The sequence below is a fragment of the Salvia splendens genome, chromosome 21 (genome assembly GCF_004379255.2).
Source record: "Salvia splendens isolate huo1 chromosome 21, SspV2, whole genome shotgun sequence".
In the NCBI taxonomy this organism is placed as follows: Eukaryota; Viridiplantae; Streptophyta; class Magnoliopsida; order Lamiales; family Lamiaceae; genus Salvia; species Salvia splendens.
The window spans coordinates 23,071,123-23,089,532 of NC_056052.1; the positions used below are offsets into that span (position 1 = coordinate 23,071,123).

At 42.6% G+C, this 18,410-nt stretch overlaps 4 protein-coding genes across 8 annotated transcripts; all 4 read left to right on the top strand.

The window, feature by feature from the left end:
- Positions 1-1,212: 1,212 nt before the first annotated feature.
- On the top strand, positions 1,213-4,035 carry LOC121783754 (4-coumarate--CoA ligase-like 6). Of its 3 annotated transcripts, none has more exons than XM_042181926.1 (7): positions 1,213-2,076; positions 2,359-2,495; positions 2,582-2,771; positions 2,845-2,990; positions 3,070-3,137; positions 3,640-3,742; positions 3,820-4,035. In XM_042181926.1, the coding sequence occupies exons 1-7, from the start codon at positions 1,404-1,406 to the stop codon at positions 3,931-3,933; spliced, it is 1,431 nt and encodes a 476-aa protein (XP_042037860.1). In that variant the 5' UTR covers positions 1,213-1,403; the 3' UTR covers positions 3,934-4,035. The 3 variants fall into 3 exon arrangements, with proteins under 3 accessions (XP_042037860.1, XP_042037861.1, XP_042037859.1); XM_042181927.1 differs by having other exon boundaries at positions 1,213-1,716; XM_042181925.1 differs by having other exon boundaries at positions 1,213-2,495.
- A 2,827-nt stretch (positions 4,036-6,862) lies between these two features.
- On the top strand, positions 6,863-8,734 carry LOC121783920 (putative F-box/LRR-repeat protein At4g00320). 3 transcript variants are annotated; one of them, XM_042182107.1, is made up of 2 exons: positions 6,863-8,367; positions 8,567-8,734. In XM_042182107.1, the coding sequence occupies exon 1, from the start codon at positions 6,967-6,969 to the stop codon at positions 8,365-8,367; it is 1,401 nt and encodes a 466-aa protein (XP_042038041.1). In that variant the 5' UTR covers positions 6,863-6,966; the 3' UTR covers positions 8,567-8,734. The 3 variants fall into 3 exon arrangements, with proteins under 3 accessions (XP_042038041.1, XP_042038042.1, XP_042038043.1); XM_042182108.1 differs by having other exon boundaries at positions 6,863-7,479; XM_042182109.1 differs by lacking the exon at positions 8,567-8,734 and having other exon boundaries at positions 6,863-7,479; positions 7,802-7,875.
- A 2,859-nt stretch (positions 8,735-11,593) lies between these two features.
- On the top strand, positions 11,594-13,097 carry LOC121784392. Its single transcript, XM_042182538.1, has 4 exons — positions 11,594-12,103; positions 12,412-12,596; positions 12,812-12,884; positions 13,077-13,097. Exons 1-4 carry the CDS (start codon positions 11,594-11,596, stop codon positions 13,095-13,097), a joined length of 789 nt encoding a protein of 262 aa, XP_042038472.1.
- A 4,446-nt stretch (positions 13,098-17,543) lies between these two features.
- Positions 17,544-18,403, top strand: LOC121784393. The gene is made up of 3 exons (XM_042182539.1): positions 17,544-17,735; positions 17,817-18,233; positions 18,395-18,403. Exons 1-3 carry the CDS (start codon positions 17,637-17,639, stop codon positions 18,401-18,403), a joined length of 525 nt encoding a protein of 174 aa, XP_042038473.1. The 5' UTR covers positions 17,544-17,636.
- The last annotated feature ends 7 nt before the right edge of the window (positions 18,404-18,410 follow it).

Consider the following 18,410-nt stretch of genomic DNA (forward strand, 5'->3'; position numbering starts at 1 on the left):
CATATTTTAATAGATAGGAAAGAGTAGTATTAATAAAAAGAGGGAACATCTTTTTTGGTCCATAAACTTTGTCAAAGTATCATTTTAGGTCCGTGAACTTTGAAAATATCATTTTAGGTCCGTCAACTATGAGTTAATATCATTCTAAGTACATTTTTACTATTTCCAAGTTTTTCTGGATCCTCAATTCCTTGAAGGGTATATATTTTTAATAAAATTATCATATACTCATTTTTTTATGAATATCTTTACTATATATTTTTTATGAATTTCTAAATATTATTTAACCTTCAATATTATCACTTAATTTTATGACATGCAAGAAATGTTCTTTATACAACTTTTAATAATTAAAGAATTTCAAAATATTTTTAAAATATGTATACTCCTAAAATTAATGTCCTAGTCAATAAACGATACTTGAATACTGATATATTGATATTATTTTTAAATAATATATTAATATTCAAGTATGCCTATTGACTATGACATTAGTTTTACGAGTATACATATCTTAAAAATATTTTGAAATTCTTTAATTATAAAAAGTTGAATAAGGAACATTTCTTACATGTCACAAAATTAAATGATAATATTGAAGGCCAAATTATATTTAGAAGATTCGTTAAAAAATATGAGTATGTGATAAATTAATTAAAAATATATATCCTTCAAGGTATTCAGGGTATTTTCATCCATAAAAACTTTGAAATAGTAAAAAAGTACTTCGAATGATATTAACTTATAGTTGACGGACCTCAAATGATATTTTCAAAGTTCACGGACCTAAAATGATATTTTGACAAAGTTCGTGGACCAAAAAAGATGTTCCCACAGCTTAATGAATAGAGATCTAGGTTCAGACCTTAGAAGTGGTAAAAAAATTACTCCATCAATCCCATAAAAATATGTGCACTTTCCATTTTTGTATGTCCTACAAAAACATGTGCATTCCATTTTGACATTGACTTATTTACAACTTATACCACCATTAAACACCACTAATAATGTGGATCTCATTATCCACTAATATTTATTTAACTATCATTCTCATTTTTTTCTTACTTTATCAATTTTGTCTTATTTCTCGTGTCATATTAATTGCCTATATTTTTATGGATAGGATGGAATATTATTTATAAAAAAACTGAACAATATATGTTGGTTTTTACTTTTTAGAATGAGCACTCCATACTTTGGCATCAATGCAATTTTCTGATTTGAATCCTAATTTGCTCTTTTTTGGTTTGTTCTGACTCTCGCGAATTTAAGGAAACACAAATTTATATCGAACTTATCTTGTGCTGCTTTCCGAACACTTCTTTGTTTACTAAAATTGGCCAAGAACAAAAACGGTTGCCACAATTTAAGCATTTTGGGCTTTGATTCTCTCTCTTCCTCCAATGGCTGCATTGTCGAAAGCCCTCGTCGAGTTGCAGAGCACAGAAGAAGAACATGGTGGGATCAATGAATCATCCAAATCAAGAAAGTTTCCTTTGTATTCCCCTCAAACAGGGGTGTATTCCAGCAAATACCCGTCTATCAACCTGCCTTCTGACCCTCTTCTTGATGTTGTTTCCTTCATTTTCTCACATAAACATGATGGCCAGCATGCACTCGTTGATTCACCATCTGGGCTTTCTGTTCCATACTCAAAGCTCTCACCTTTGGTGAAATCCATGGCTGCCGGTCTTCATCATTTGGGCGTGAAGCAAGGTGATGTAGTCTTGATTTTGCTCCCCAATTCTGTTTGCTTCCCTTTAGTTACCTTGGGTGCTATGAGTCTTGGTGCAGTTGTGACCCCCATGAATCCTTTAAGCAATTTGTTAGAGTTAAAACAAGTTCTTGATTGTAATCCAACTTTAGCGTTTGCTGCAAATGATAAGGTTGATGAGTTAGTTGATGCCTTAGCTGGATGCCCTGTAGTCGGGGTGCCCGAAGCTTTAGACTTGAACTCTCTGTCTACTGATGATTCTGTTTTTCATAAGCTGATTTCTAGTGATCCTGCAATGGCACCAAGGCCTAGAATTAAGCAGCAGGACACTGCTGCGATTTTGTACTCGTCGGGCACTACTGGTAGGTCTAAAGGTGTTATGTTGAGTCATGGGAACTTCATAGCCATGATTGAACATTTTGTGAGATTTGAAGCAACTCTTTATGATTATCCCAGTTCAGAGAATGTCTACTTGGCTGTTATCCCAATGTTTCATGTGTATGGACTGTCGTTATTCGTTTTGGGATTGTTGTCGTTGGGGGTTACTATTGTTACTATGAAAAGATTTAATGCTGATGAAATGGAGAGAGCTATTGTTAGATATGGTGTCACTCACCTTCATTGTGTTCCACCTATACTGGTAGAGTTGACAAAGAGAGCTAGGAGAGGTGGTGGTAGTAGTTTTCGGAGATTGAAGCAGGTTTGTTGTGGGGCTGCTCCTGCGACCGAGAAAAGCATAACTGATATGATTGAGACACTCCCCCATGTCGATTTCATTCAGGTATTTCCTTCGATGGCCTTGTCTTTCTTAGTTTACTAAAGTTGTTTGTGCAAAATTAGTACTAATGATAATGAATTTTTGTTCAGGGTTATGGCCTGACAGAATCAGCTGCTTTGGGAGCTCGAGGATACAATGCAGTTGGAGCTCATAAATATACGTCTGCAGGACTTCTTTCGCCTAATGTTCAAGCTAAAGTGGTAGACTGGGTCACAGGTGCTCACTTGCCCCCAGGATCCGCTGGCGAGCTTTGGTTGCGTTCACCTGGAAACACGAAAGGTAATCCTTATCTCTTTTTTGGCATTATTGTTATAAACTCAAAGAAGTTCTATGATGTCAATGTTCGATCCAGGGTACTTGAATAACAACGATGCAACCATGGTTGCACTCGACAAAAATGGTTGGTTACATACTGGGGACATCGTTTATTTTGATCAAGACGGATACTTATTTGTGATTGACCGCTTGAAAGAGGTCATCAAGTACAAAGGCTTCCAGGTTTGCTTCCATTTATGCAACTCGAGTCACCATTAACTTTGATATAGAGTTACTGTAATGTCCACTCTGTTATATTCAGATTGCTCCAGCTGATTTAGAGTCAGTTCTGATGTCACACCCGGAAATACTTGATGCGGCCGTTACAGGGTAAGTTCAAGCTGTTGAATAACACGAATCTCAAAGTGATGAAACTGCCTAATATGGTGTTTTCCCTACTCATTTTATGTTTGAATTTGATGATGTTATCTGTTTTGGGATGCTAATCCCGTTCGGGTCAGAATAAATTCATTTATGTTGAGTATCACGCGCATTTTGGTAATTTTCCCTACCAAATCTTGCTTTTGAAACCTGATGAAGTTTGCATATGCAACAGCTGCTGTGATTCTGAAATGTTTGATTCATTTGTTTGAGGGATCCTTGCTAGTTTATGTTATGCTCTGAAACAAACCTCACAAGGCCAGATGATTTAAATGGATCTCACATAGATCAGTGTGGTTCAGTGAAGTTCTTTTTTCGCTATTTCGCAACGCCTAGCCATCAAATTCTCAGACATGTACAAGATGAAAGTGCAATAGTTATCTCAACTGCTCTAAGACATAGTAGCTCCTTAATTTCTGCTAGTAACATTCTGATCCTTTGTATGAAACAGAGGCCGGGATGAAGAAGCTGGAGAGATCCCTGTGGCATTTGTTGTCCCCAGAGAAGGGAGTATTCTCTCTGAAGCAGCTGTGATGAACTACGTCGCTAAGCAGGTCACCATTTACTGATAATGTTATAGCTTTTGTTGTTGTTGTTGTCGTCGTCACAATTGAGTATTTTTTTTATGCAGGTTGCACCATATAAGAAAGTGAGAAAGGTCTACTTTCGGTCATCTATACCGCGATCACCAGCCGGAAAAATACTCCGGAGGGAGCTCAAGAACTTGTTAGTTTCGAAGCTTTAGGTCTATTCATGAAGCAGGAGATGATAATGGAATGTTTATTCATGTGCTGATTGAGATCAGCCTCACATTTCATTAATAAAATAGGTGCATTGTTTTTTTCAATTGACATTGCAATGAAGTTAAGACTCACATTATAGTTAAATCAACAATTGGAAATTTATGAAGATTAAGAGTATTTAGAATTATTCAAAATGTAGCTTGATTTGTTCCGGTTTCAGACTATACACCGACTAATCGGGATACAAGCTAAATAATAAAATTAATTTATTACTCCATATTTTTAACTCCAAAGCATCCTATATTATATAAATATATACAAAAGTTAAAGACATTAATTACCTTCATAGGAAATAGTTGCACGTAGTCACGGGCGGACACATATATGATTAAGGAGGGGCTTAAGCCCTTCCCCAACTAATTTTTTTTCATTATTTTAGTTATATAATATTATGATTTTGTTGGTATTTTGTGTAAAATTAAGTGTAAAAGCTCCTACCAAAACAACAAAATATAGGAAAATTATTATCTCATACAAAATTTGAATATATAGCCCATACTGTAACATTTTTCTGTATCCGCCCATGTATGTAGTGTTAACCCATCAATACCTAATCATGTTTCTATTGAAACATAAGTAGAACTGACTTTATTGAAATTTTATTGAGCTATAAATTTCTAAACTTTAATCCTGAGCAAATTGGATTCATGTGTATCTTAAGCAATTCATATGTGTCCTAATTACAGCTTATTACATGGCATGACAAAATAAAAACTAAAATAAAATTAAAAGAAAAGTTTAAATCTGAAAAATCATCTAATTATTGTCCGAGTATCCCATATTCATGGAATGAAAGTGTACATAGAACTACATGATGATAAAAATGTTCAAGTGTAATGAAAGATAAACAGACTACTTTTGTTTTTTAAGTTTTATTTAAATTTTATCGTGGTATTCAGGCCACCCGCAATGGGGCGCCCGATGGCGTCCATCGTCCTCGGGCGCGGACGATTCCCTCATTGTGGGTGGCCGTCATCGTCCGCGCCCTACGTCCGCGGCCAATGCATAGGGCACGCCCTACGTCGTGGACGATGGCCTATCGCCCGCACCATCGTCCGCGCCATTGTGGGATCGGCGGACGATGGTCGCGGACGATGACACGCGTTTTTCATGGCTATTTAAACATCGTTTCTCATTCACTTGTTCGTACGAACAACGCACCTCTCTCATTTCGCTCATCTATCACATTTCTACCTCTCTCAAATACCAAAATGAACCACGACGATGACACCACTAGTTCTAGCTCATCGGAGTCGGGTAGTTCGACCTTTGCCACCTCGGAAGCCTTAGATGCAGCCGCTGAAGAGGCAATGGCGGAATGCTTAGCCCAACTACAGCGCGATGCGGCGGCAGCGGAGCAGATCCACAGGCCTATTCGACGTCGGAGGTCTGTCCGACGCGACCACGCGATAGCTCACGAACGTTTGATTGCAGACTATTTTGCCGATCAACCACGGTGGGGACAGACTGTTTTCCGTCGTCGGTTTAGAATGCCACGTTACCTTTTTCTCAGCATTGTCCAGACGTTGTCATCACGTGATGAATACTTCACGTATCGGGAAGACGGCGTCGGCAGACCTGGCCTTACACCGTTGCAAAAGTGCACGGCTGCACTCCGTCAGTTGGCCTACGGCACAACGACGGACATTTTCGACGAGTACCTCCACGTCGGGGAGACAACAGGCCGGGAGTGTCTGAAGAGATTTTGTAGGGGAGTTGTGGAGGCTTACGGCGACACATATTTGCGGAAGCCGATTGCCGCTGATTGCCAGGGCCTGATGAAGATGCACGAGACGGCGCACGGCTTTCCTGGGATGTTAGGGAGCATCGACTGTATGCACTGGCAGTGGAAGAATTGTCCGACGGCGTGGAGAGGCCAATTCACAAGTGGATACAAGGGCAGCCACCCGACGATGATCCTCGAAGCCGTCGTTGACCATCGGCTCTGGATCTGGAATGCTTACTTCGGCGTAGCCGGGTCGAACAACGACATTAACGTCCTCAACTCATCCACCCTCTTCACCGAGCAATGCAATGGCAACGGCCCGGCCATCGAGTTCACTGCCAACAGTCGCCAATACCACATGGGGTACTACTTGGCCGATGGCATATACCCACGGAGGCCTGTTTTTGTGAAGACGATCAGCTGCCCAATTGGTGAGAAGAGGGCTTTATTTGCGCAAAAGCAGAAGTCGGCGCGGAAAGATGTCGAGCGGGCATTTGGTGTGCTCCAAGCACGGTGGGCAATTGTGAAGGGGCCTGCTCGTCTCTGGTTCAAGGAAGTCATCGCCGATGTCATGTATGCGTGCGTAATCATGCACAACATGATAGTCGAGCATGAGGGTGGGAGCATCACCGACTGGAACGATGATGACGGTGCATCTAGCTCGTCCAGCACGGCGACCGAGCCCCCCGCTAGAGGATTACCGCCGGGCTTCAATGAGGTTCTAGCTAGACAGACCTCAATGCGCAACCAACAAGACCATGTTCAGCTCATGAACGACATGATTGAAGAAATGTGGGCTCATAACCGCCGTCGCTGAGTTTTCATATTTTTTTAATTCGTATTGTAATGTATTAATTTCTATAAATGAAATGAAATTTTTTCCCAATTTTTATTGTTGTTTAAATATTTAAATAAAATGAAAATTCATAAGGTGCACCTTAGGGCGCCACATTGCAGGCGAGGGGTAGGAGGATAAAACTGATGACGTAGCGCGCCTTAGGGCGCCTCATTTCCTATGGCCTCATAGGAATTGATTTCAGTCGAATACTTGCACCAAAATGACTAAATTCACGTCTTTAATAGTAGTAACTAATTTAAATTGATTAGAAAATGAAGAATCCAACCGTTTTTGCGCGGCAATTAAACTCAATTAGAACACTCTTCTCCTCTCTTCTCTTCTTGTCAAGAAAAAAGAAAGAAAAATCTTCAAATCACTGAAATTGCCCATCTGAATTTGGGGGTTTCTCCTATGGCGAATCACGAAGGGATCCATCTGAATTTGAAGGCTTCTCCTGTGAAGAACTACACAGGGGGGGTTGCGGCTGATGATATCCCTGATGAAATGATTCATCGCATTCAATCTTTCATGGATGCCCGTCTTGCCGCCCAAACCACGGTGTTGTTCAAGTCCTGGCGCCGCGCATGGCGCACGCGCCCCGACCTCGATTTTCGAGACCAGGATTTCCCATTTCCATGGATCCAGTTCCAGGCATTCGCACGCACCACTTTGCAGAGGTACGAAAATCGCAATCAAAGGATCAACTCTTTCCGTCTAGAGATGGGTACTGTTGTAGATCATCATCTAGCTACAGAATTGATTGTGAAAGCGATCAGATTGGGGGCTACTAATCTCACGCTTCGAATTCGAAGAACCGCTGGTCACATAATGTATATTTTACCATATGAGGTTCTTGATTCCGAAACCCTAGCTGGATTATCTGCTCATGATTGCCAAATTATTCTCCTATTTGGGCGGAAAGAAGTAAGTTGGTCCAATCTTAAAACCCTTAATTTGTCCCATGCGTTTATATATGGTGATTTATTCTATGATTTGATTTCGAAATGCACATCTCTTGAGAAAATAGCGTTGGATAGAAACGTAAGCTTTCCAGCGTTGTTTAGAGCACCGAGACGACTTAGCCCATCTTGTGAGAGTAAAATCAAACTGCTTAAGCTCAAGTCATTGCAATTGATTGGTTTGGATAGAAGAGACTACATATATAGGCATGAGTTGTGGCCTAAATTTCCTTGCCTGAAAGAATTGGAGATTCGGGATGTTGACTCTAATAACTATGACTGGACAGGCTTAAGAATCTGCAGCCCATCACTCGAGCTCATAACCATCTACACGTATCACAATAAGATTAGGAATGGGGCGTTTGATGTTCCAAATATTCGAAAATTTAAGTTGGTGGGAAATTATTTGCCGCAGCTGGATGAGTTCGAGACGAGTAGTAGTAACAGGGAATGGAAGTCAGATATACATGTACAGTGTTATACGTTTACTGCTTCATGGTTCTCTTCGTTGAGCAAACTCTTGATAATGTTGAGCCCATCCCGAATATCTCTCTCTGTACGTATGGATTCTAAATATTTTCCCCGAAAGAGTGTATATAGTGGAGATGGTGGTTTACCTACCAGAGTAGAGAATTTGTCGATAACGGGTTTTTATGAACTATGCTTCTCTCGCTTCTCTGCTTTCCTAGAGGCTTTGCTCCAGAGCTGTCGTCCCAACTGCATAAGCGTTGATACACGCTTTACAGGGAATGTGAATCTTGAAGCTCTGTTTCAACGGCTGGGCTATCGCCCATGTGAAACACATGATTCAAGTGGTGATCAGCAATACCTCATTAAGTTCCAACGGATATAGGTACCAAGCTTCCTATGTTCAACATCATTTTGCTTAATGATGAGTTGGTTTTTTAGTAATTGGTTGATACACATTCATTACTTTATTTTGTCAAAGTGTGTCTGTTTTAAGTACTTGAATTTGTATAGTTTTTCATCCCTCATCAATTTGCTGAACTTTTCAAGAATGCTAAATGGGAACTATGCATGGTTATTTGTAGGTGTGGGAGATATGGAGAAAGGAGTTTGTGCACTACAAGTCATGGACCAATGAATGTTAAGGGAATTATGTGTTGTGTATATGCCAACTGCAAAAATGTGACAGTACAATATCAAGAATCATCATATTAAGTCACACTTACATATAGAAAAGGGATTTCTATTTTTCACATATGTTTCCGTATTGTGTCCCAATGATGAAATGGTAATTATGTCGCCCCTAACTTTGTTGTCTATAAATAATTTCATTCCAACTTCTACCTCACTCCGCATTCTAATGTTAGTTGGTACAAATATTTCTCTTCGAGCATCATATTAAGAAATGATTTCACTGAAATTGTCATAAACTTCATTAAAAGTTCATGACTTTACAACGTGTATATATTGAAAAAATAAAGTTATATTCAATTGATAATATTTTGTAAAGATACTAAAATAATTCTTGCCGATGTATGTGATTCAGACGTGCCCTAATTGCTGCTTTTGTGGGTATTAGAGCATCTCCAATGTCGGCGTCAGCGTAGGCACGCCGATTTTTCGCGGACGCCGGTGCTGACGCGGAACCATTACAGCCGGCGTCAGCGAAACCGGCGTCAAAATCGGCGCGCCTACGCCGATTCTTGGACTGACTCCGATTCTGACGCCGACTCTCACGGCGCCATTGTAGGCCCCGAATCGGCGTCAGACCGGCGTCAAAATTTTATTTTTTTTAAAAAAATTTTCGAAACACTATATATACGCGTTTTGGACGTCATTTTCATTCGCACCACTTGTATTAACGAGTACTCTCTCTATCTTAATTTTTGTACAAGATCAACAACGAGAAATGGAGAACAACTACGAAGGTACTCCAGTAACGACCGGGTCTCAGACTCCCCCGACTCCCGGGGGAGGGTCTCAGACTCCCCCGGCTCCCGTGGGAGGTGGTTGGCCTCCGATGACCGGGTACTACAACATGTACCCGTGGCAGCAGATGATGCCACCGATGGTCGCCGGGGAAGTTTGCCGGCTTGGCAGGGGTACCCCGATGCAACCCCCTATGCAGATGATGCCGGGGTGGGCACCCGGGATGCAGCCACCGGCGCAGCAGATGATGCCACCGCCGCAGGGGATGCCCGGGGGGGAAAACTTCTATCGGCCGGCTTTTGATTTTTCCACCGGTTCTTCGCACACATCGACCCCAACGGATGCACAGTACACACCGTTTGAGAGCTTCTCCTTAGAGGAATTGGGTTTTGATATTAACGAGGTTCCGAAAACCCCCATTCCAAGCCGGGGAGTAGGGCGGGGTCGGAGCGCCCCTAAGAAGAAGGGCAAGGCCAAGAAGGTCGGCGAGTCGTCGCAGCCGGTTGAGGATAGCGGGGTCCGGAGGAAGTGGACGGACGCGGAGAACGTTGCGCTGGCCAAGGCGTGGGTGAGTGTCTGCGATGATCCTCTCGTTTCGAACAACCAGAGGATCGTCAACTTGTGGGCCAAGGTAGCCGCAGCCTACAGGGCATTTTGCCCTGAAGGGAGACCGCGCACCGGGGAGGAGTGTCGAAAATGCTGGGACCGAATCAGGTCTGCCGTCGCTCGATTTTCGGGTTTGTACGTCAACGCCCTCCGCATGCGGACCAGTGGCCGAACAGAGGAGGACTGCAGGAGGATTGCGGAGAGAGCCTACCCGGATCCCGGGAAGTACTACGACTTCACCTACTGGACCTCCTGCCTTGTGCTCCACGAGTCGGAGAAATTCCGGGCAGGTGTCGAGGTTGGCTGGCCGAAGAAGCAGAAACTGAACTATACCGGTTAGTATAGCGGTAGCAGCGGTGGTTCCCACGACCTCCCCGAGACGGCCCAGGAGCTCCCGACCCCTCGTTCGTTCGGTCGCCGACCTCGCCCGGTTGGCCAAAGGCGGGAGCAACGGGAAGCGAGGGGGGGCACCCCAAGTTCCCAGGAGGTCCAGTCGTCATCCCCCCTCGGCAGGTCCATCGATGAGCTCAAATTCTTCGCGCGTCAACAAACGCGCGCTCAAATGGTGAAGACCTTAGCCGACTTTCGGACGGCGATGGACCCCAATGAGAAGACTTATCTTTGCGTATTGCTCCGGAGCATGCGTGAAGAATTGGATGGGTTTCAGAGGGATACCGACGGGAGTAGCGGCGGCGTTGGGGGCGACGGAGGCGGCAGCGGCGACGACGAAGGGCTGGGCGACGACGGAGGCGAGGAGTGATTTTTTATGTATTTTTTTTGTACTTTTTAATTTTTGTATTTTTTTTAAATTAATGTACTTTTTTTATAAATTATTGTACTTTCTTATAAATTTTAATATTATTATTCAATTTTCCTGTATTTGTCTCGTAAATTAAATTTCGTTTGTTGCTACGATTGTAAATTAAATTATATAATTGTTATTAGTGATGTGGATAGGCTATGTAAGGGCTATGAGAGAGCTATTGCATGTCCAGTTGCATGTCCAGATGATGTGGCAGGAGGATTTTAGTGCAGATGATGTGGCAGTGGGAAGGCTATGGGAGGGCTATTGCATGTCCAGAACCATTGGAGATGCTATGATAAAAAAAAACTAAAATAAAACTCAAAAGTATAAGTTTAAAATGGAATAATCGTCTAATTATTGTCCGATTATCTCATGTTCTTAGAGTGAACGTATAACAGAACTACATGCTGATATAAATGCTCAGGTGTAATAATGAGACAAACATATGAATATATGATGTTTTTTTAGAGTGAATGAAAAAATTGATAAGATGAGCATATAAATAGATTCAATAATTCCCACTTAGGAATCGAATTCGCTCAAATCTTTATTCATGAGATACTTATTACAGAGTACACCAAAATGACCAAATTCACGTCTGTTATAAATAAAATTTAAATTGATTAAAAAAATGAAGAATTCAAACCGTTGTTGCTGAAGAAAAAGGCGCGGCAATTAAACACACTCCTCACCTCACCACGCTTCTCAAGAAAAAAGAAAGAAAAATCTTCAAATCACTGAAAGTGTCCATCTGAATTTGGGGGTTTCTCCTATGGCGAATCACGAAAGGATCCATCTGAATTTGAAGGCTTCTCGTGTGAAGAATTACACAGGGGGGGTTGCGGCTGATGATATCCCTGATGAAATGATTCATCGCATTCAATCTTTCATGAATGCCCGCTTTGCCGCCCGAACCACTGTGTTATTCAAATCCTGGCGCCTCGCATGGCTCACGCGCCCCGATCTCGATTTCCGAGACCAAGATTTCTCTCGATCTACCGAGTTCTGGGAATTCGCACTCAACACTTTGCAGAGGTACAAAGATTCCAAGCTAAGGATCTATAGTTTCCGTCTAGATATGGAGACTGTTGGAGATCATCAGCTAGCTAAAATAATGATTATAACAGCGATCGAATTGGGGGCTACTAATCTCACGCTTCGAATTCGGAGATGGGGTCTTGACTCTTTGTTTAATTTACCAGATGCGGTTCTTCATTCCGAAACCCTAACTGTTTTATCTGCTCATGAATGCCTAATTGATCTCCAATATGGGAAGAAAGAGGTAAGTTGGTCCAATCTTAAAACCCTAAGTTTGTCCCATGTGGTTACATATGGTGATTTATTCCTCGACTTGATTTTGAAATGCCCTTCTCTTGAGGAAATTACTTTGGATACCACCAGAATCGTGTGGTTTCTTCGTGAACCGAGACGACTTACTCCATCTTGTGATAGTATGATCCAACTGCATAAGCTCAAGTCTTTGCAATTGATTGGTTTGGATAGCTGTGACAACATATATAGGCGTGATTTAAATTTCCTTGGCTGAAAGAATTGGTGATTTGGGATCACAACTCTAACTATGATTGGAAGGGCTTAACAATCGGCAGCCGATCACTCGAGCTCATTACCCTATACAGGTATGGCAACAAGATTACGAATGGGAAGTTTGATGTTCCTAATATTCGCAAGTTTAAGGTGGTGGGGGATCATTTGCCGCAGCTGGATGAGTTCAAGACAAGTAGTAAAAGGGAATGGGAGTCAGATATACAAATACAGTATGATCATAGTATTACTGTTTCGTGGTTCTCCTCGTTGAGCAAACTCTTGAGAATATTGAGCCCATCCCGAATCTCTCTCTCTGTGTTTGGGCTATTCAAGTGTTACACAATTATATTTTTATTTTGGAGATGGCTTACCTATACCTGCAGTAGAGAATTTGACGATGTGGGGTTATCCCCTAATGTCTGTTTTCCTATACTTTGTTCTTTAGCTGTGACCCCAAATTGGTAATCGTTGATGCACGCTTTATGGGGGAGGTGGATCTGGCAGCTACATTTCAACAGGTGTCGGCAAATCTTTCAGCTCGTTCAAGGAATCCTCCTCACTTCCAACTTAGATAGGTACTACTAAGCTTCTTCTTGCACCCAAATCAAGTAACAGGGCTATTATTAACTTATGTTAGTTAGCACATGATGTTATTATAGCTTTTGTTGTTGTTATTGTCACCTGTCACAATTTAGCATTGTTTGCTGCAGGTTGGAGCTTTTCTGGAGTGAGAAAGGTCAACTTTCGTTCGTCTATACCAGCTGGAAAAAAATACTCCGGAGAGAGCTCATGAACTTGTTGGTTTTCAAGCTTTAGGTCTATTCATGTGCAGATTGGAATAAGCTTCACATTGCATCAGCAAAATATGTGGGCTACGCGGACGATGGCACGCAGTTTCGTTTTATTTATAAATAGAGTTCATTTATAATTTCATTTCACGATTTCACTTTCGAAACTTATTACATTTACATAATTACTACGAAATGGATTCAAGTCCCAGTAGTCCTATGTTTAGCGGAGAGGCGCATTGGCCGGGTACAGAACCCGGCGAATATCGTTCGTTCGACGTCGACACCCAGTACGATCCCAATTTCAGTACGGAATCGTACGGGTTGTCTGACATGAAGCCGTCTCTAAACTGACCAAGCGCTCTCTCCCGCCGTGACGCCACAGCGGCTGATCCCGAACCCGCCGCTTCCGCCCCAGCCAAAAAGAAGCGGAACCGGCAGCGGGCGCAGAAGTTGCCGCCTCCCGGAAATTGCGATGAGTACGCCCCCGGCCGTACGAACTACACCGACGATGAAACCCTCATTTTGGCCCGGTGTTGGGTAGATATATCGGAAGACCCGATTTTCGCGAACAACCAGAGGCAGATCGCGTACTGGGAGCGCATCGCCGGCCTCTACAATGAGGCCAAGCCGCCGACTGCGTACAAGCGCAAACGTGAGCAAATCCGCAAGCACTGGGATCAAGTGAAGAAGCAAGTGAACTTGTACGCCGCGGAGTTCGAGAAGTTCACGCGGGCACAGGGGAGCGGCGAGAGCTTGAGCGACGTGCGCGCTAAAGCGCTGTTGTCGTACCGGTCGATGTACGGCGACTTCAAGCACGAGGCCATCTGGGCGCTCTTGAGGGACAAGCAGAAGTTCCTAGGTGGAATTCTGCACACTGGTGCGCCGAAGAGGACGAAGACCACCGAAGCTGGTGATTACACGAGCAGCGGCAATCACCCGGTTGACCTCAACCGGACGTACGTGGATGAAGGGAGTTTCGGCACACCGGTGTCCTCCCGGCGTCCTCCCGGCGTCAAGGCTGCGAGGCCAAGGGGAAGGCGGCCGCGACCTCATCCTCGACCGCTGCAAACCCATCTCTGTTCCCGGAAACGCTCCCAACCCAGACGGCCACCGCGTTTGAGTCGTTGGCAACAGCGTCGATGGTGAGGACGTTATTGCAGACGCACAAGGCCCTCAAGAAGTGTACCGACCCCGACGAAGCCGAATATCTCCGGGCGTTAATCGATGAGCTGCGTCGGAAGTTGGGAATTGCACCGACTTAGTTGTTTTTTTTTGTAAGTTGAATGGTGTAACTTTTTTTTATTTACTCGTTACTTGTTATTTGAAAACATTTAAATTAATTAAACAAAACAATAAAATGATGATGTGGCGCGCCTTAGGGCGCCCCACTGCAGGTGGGGGGAAGGAGGATAAAACTGATGACGTGGCGCGCCTTAGGGCGCCCCACTGCTTATGCCCTTACCATGGAGTTGAGATTCCCATCTAATGTCGTTAAATCAACACTTACATATCGTGCAGTGTTATGAGAGTATATAAAAGCTATTCAACTTTGACAGATTAGAAGGTGTGGCTTGGTTTGAATTTCTGAATATAATTGATTATGCATCTCACAGTGTGATTTTCATACAATGAGTTGTTTTCGATGGATTAATTCCATGTATTTTACAAATTTGGAATATTCTACTAATACTTTGCCAGATTTTACAATTGTTTGTTTCCAAAATTAATTGCTAATATCACAAACTTTATTCGGAATCCATATAAATTATGAACTTTAATGTAGGTTACCGATCAAATTGGGGGGCTACCGATCTCACTATTCAAGTTCGGAGGTGCAGTCCGACTGCGATTCTGTTTGTTTTACCAAATGAGGTTCTTGAATCCGAAACCCTAGCTAGGTTATCTGCTCATGAATGCCTAATTAATCTCCGATTTAGGAACAAAGTGGTGAGTTTGCCCTATCTCAAATCCCTTAGTTTGTTCCAAGCGATTACAGTTGGTGGTGATTTATTCTTTGACCTGATTTCAAAATGCCCATCGATTAAGAAAATAAAGTTGGATTGCACAGTAAAATAACGCAAATGTACCCATTTTTATAACAATTCCATTTATGGGAAAAACGCCGATGAAATTGGCGTGTTTATAAGTAAAAACGCCAGTGGCATTGGCGTGTCTATTCTCAAACACGCCAACATAGTTGGCGTTTTATACTTGTGCCGTATTTTGGGCGTATTCTTTCCAATGATCATTACGTTAAAACACGCCATTGGTGTTGGCGTGTAGTATATAAAACACGCCAATGACATCGGCGTGTTTAAAAGGAAAGACGCTAATAACATCGGCGTGTTTAACCAAAAAACGCCAATTTGAGTGGCGTGTTTTAACAGGCTGATATAGCAGCCTCCACCCCCAAATCGCGAAAACATCACAGCACACCACACTCTGCGATTTTTCTCCGAGCAGCGCCAATCTCCGCGAATTCGCCCTCCTCTCCGTCATTTCGCACTTCATTCATCAATCGGTGCTATTCTTCTCCAGATTCATATATTTTCTTCGGTTAGTATGCTTATCTTTTACAATATTAGTTGAAATATTGTAATGGGTTGTGAATTGAGTTGAAATATTATGCATTTTGGATCGGTTGAATGACATTATTGTTGATTATTATGTTGGATTGTTTGGGTTTAAGTGAATTTGTGTATAAAATTGATTATAAACCTAAACCATAGGGTTGTTATAGCTAAAAAATGGGCAAATTGTTTTGGTTTATGTGGGTTTTGGTTGATGTATGTTGATTAGTTTGAATTGTTAAATTTGTTTATATTGTTAGGTTTGTCAAATTGAAATTGGACAAATTGAAATTGTTAGGTTGGACAAATTTGTAATTGAAATTGTCAATTTTGTGTAGATGAATTGTGTTATGATTTTGGGTGTGAAATGTTGTGTAGGTGAATTTGTGTATTGTGAATTATTTGATTTTGGTGTTCCATTTTGTGAAATTGGATTAAATTGTATGTAATTATTGAATGTTGTGTAGGTAAATTATGGCATCATCTTCGACTTCTGCTCGTCGGCTTGCGTGTGGTCCTGCGGATCCTTCTGTACTGTATCTTCAGAGACAACACGTCTCTAATAACATATGGGCAGGAGTTCCATCCGAATACGTACGCTGCCGACGATATGAAGGAATAATTTGGAATGTTCTCATACATCACCGTGTTTTGGCATTAGTGGACCAGATGGGGTTCGGCGGTTTATTGAGGTGTGGTCAGCCAAAGGAAATTGACCACCATCTGATCACCGCTTTGATTGAACGTTGGAGGCCAGAGACTCACACGTTTCACTTCCCAGTCGGTGAAGCGACTGTAACATTGGAAGACGTGGAGGTTTTATGGGGCCTGAAAGTTGATGGAGAGGCTGTGACAGGTTACATCCCCCCGACACAACCGAGATATTGGCAGGATAGGTATTTGAATTTTCTAGGATTCATACCGGACGCATCCGAGTTGAAGGAAATGTCTTTTAAGCAGACTAGCTTATCGCGTCAATTGAGGATTGAGCTGAATGATGAGCACGAACACAACATATATGCTCAGCGGGCTCGTATCTACTGTCTGCTATTACTTGGTGGTCTGATGATCCCGAATGCCACCGGAAATAAAATTCCGTTCTTCTACTTGCAATTTTTCATGGATATAGAACGGTGTTCTACCTATAGCTGGGGTGGTGCGACGCTTGCTTGCTTGTACCACAATTTGTGTGAAGCTGCCGTTGCTAAGAGGACGGATGTCGGGGGAGCCTTAACTCTATTACAGCTGTGGGCTTGGGAGAGAATCCCAAATATTAGACCGAGGATGCTAGATCCCGTGCATACAGACTATCTACCATGTGCAAGCGCGTAAGTTGTTCACTAATTCATTTTTTAAGCTTTATGTTCATCAGTCTTCGTGTTATTCGCTCATAATTTATATTTTGTAGATGGAGTGGTCCGGCGTCATATGTCAAAGCACCCGGACATTGTATTGAAAATTTCCGAGATCAGTTCTCCATGATGCATGCCAACAAGGTACTTCATATACTTATAAATTATTTTTTGTTTGTTGTTTTTTATTGAAATTAATTTGAATAAATTTGTGTTACATGTAGTTTATTTGGATGCCTTATCTCCAACGGCAGTTGCCGGAAAGTTGTGATGCCGGTCGTCCTGTATGGATATCGATAACAACGCTTATTTGCTGGAATCTGGCTGAGCCACACCTGCCACACCGAGTGTTGCGCCAATTTGGGATTGTCCAACCGTATATCCCGCAACTCCCCCGGTTCCACGGTACTGAGTTTGCGAAACAGGATCGCCGTGGAAAAGCTGGTCGAAATTGGATTGATTGGCACGCCAATTATATACAGGAGTGGGACAACAGACACTTTTTGGTGTGGACTGATCTGGAGTACAGTGATGAGCCCGTTGCAACCGAAGAATATATGGATTGGTTTCGGCAGATAACTGTTGTGTATTTAACCAAACCCGGCGTGCATGCTGAACAGGGCTTCCACGAAACGGCATCTTCTCATAGATTCGCGGTAAATTATTCATACTTAACCAAACCCTAGTTAATTATTAAAATTCATATTATGATATGTATTTAACTTTGATAATTGTAGGTGGAGACACTTCACAACGTGCGCCACTTTCTAAGTGGCCAAGATACGACAGAACATCCGGCTTTGGGAACCATTTCGAGGATGATTGAAGAAGGACTGCGGATATCCGGAGAGGCTGAGCGGATGGACTACCGTCCTTCGCAGCGCTCTGCAATGGACGTGGACGTACCCGTAAGGCAAAAGGCAAAACGACGAACCAAAAAGAAAACCGCCTGCGGAGAGTCGTCATCTCAGCCCGTACACCGCTCCGATGACGATTTTGTGGAACCACCTCCACCTACATCTGCAGTTCGAGGCCGTCATTCTGTCAGCCACACCGGTGGTACCGGCGACGACATTGGCATCAGTGATGTCCCCACTTCTCCACCGCGGTCGTCTGTGCAAGATGACATTTTTGGGGTGGATCTAGAGAACGCTGTTGTTCAAGATACTCCTCCCTCAAGGATCCCTAGATCTACATCCAAAATTGGGAAGGGGATACGGGGTTTGTTTATGCGGAAACGGCGAGATGATTAAACTAATTTGATACTTTGTATTGATATTGGTTGTTTTTCATTGATTTGAACTCGTTATATTAGACGATTTGATCCTCTT

Excerpts from the sequence above, each read along its gene's own strand:
- LOC121783920 (XM_042182107.1), top strand. The coding sequence starts at position 6,967 with ATGGCGAATCACGAAGGGATCCATCTGAATTTGAAGGCTTCTCCTGTG.
- LOC121783754 (XM_042181925.1), top strand. The coding sequence starts at position 1,404 with ATGGCTGCATTGTCGAAAGCCCTCGTCGAGTTGCAGAGCACAGAAGAA. Across the intron at positions 2,991-3,069 it reads TCAAGTACAAAGGCTTCCAG|ATTGCTCCAGCTGATTTAGA; the intron begins GTTTGCTTCCAT and ends TGTTATATTCAG. Across the intron at positions 3,743-3,819 it reads TGAACTACGTCGCTAAGCAG|GTTGCACCATATAAGAAAGT; the intron begins GTCACCATTTAC and ends TTTTTTATGCAG.
- LOC121784392 (XM_042182538.1), top strand. The coding sequence starts at position 11,594 with ATGGCGAATCACGAAAGGATCCATCTGAATTTGAAGGCTTCTCGTGTG. Across the intron at positions 12,104-12,411 it reads TCCAATATGGGAAGAAAGAG|GGCTTAACAATCGGCAGCCG; the intron begins GTAAGTTGGTCC and ends TATGATTGGAAG. Across the intron at positions 12,597-12,811 it reads GAGTCAGATATACAAATACA|CTGTGACCCCAAATTGGTAA; the intron begins GTATGATCATAG and ends TTTGTTCTTTAG.
- LOC121784393 (XM_042182539.1), top strand. The coding sequence starts at position 17,637 with ATGGATTGGTTTCGGCAGATAACTGTTGTGTATTTAACCAAACCCGGC. Across the intron at positions 17,736-17,816 it reads CATCTTCTCATAGATTCGCG|GTGGAGACACTTCACAACGT; the intron begins GTAAATTATTCA and ends TGATAATTGTAG.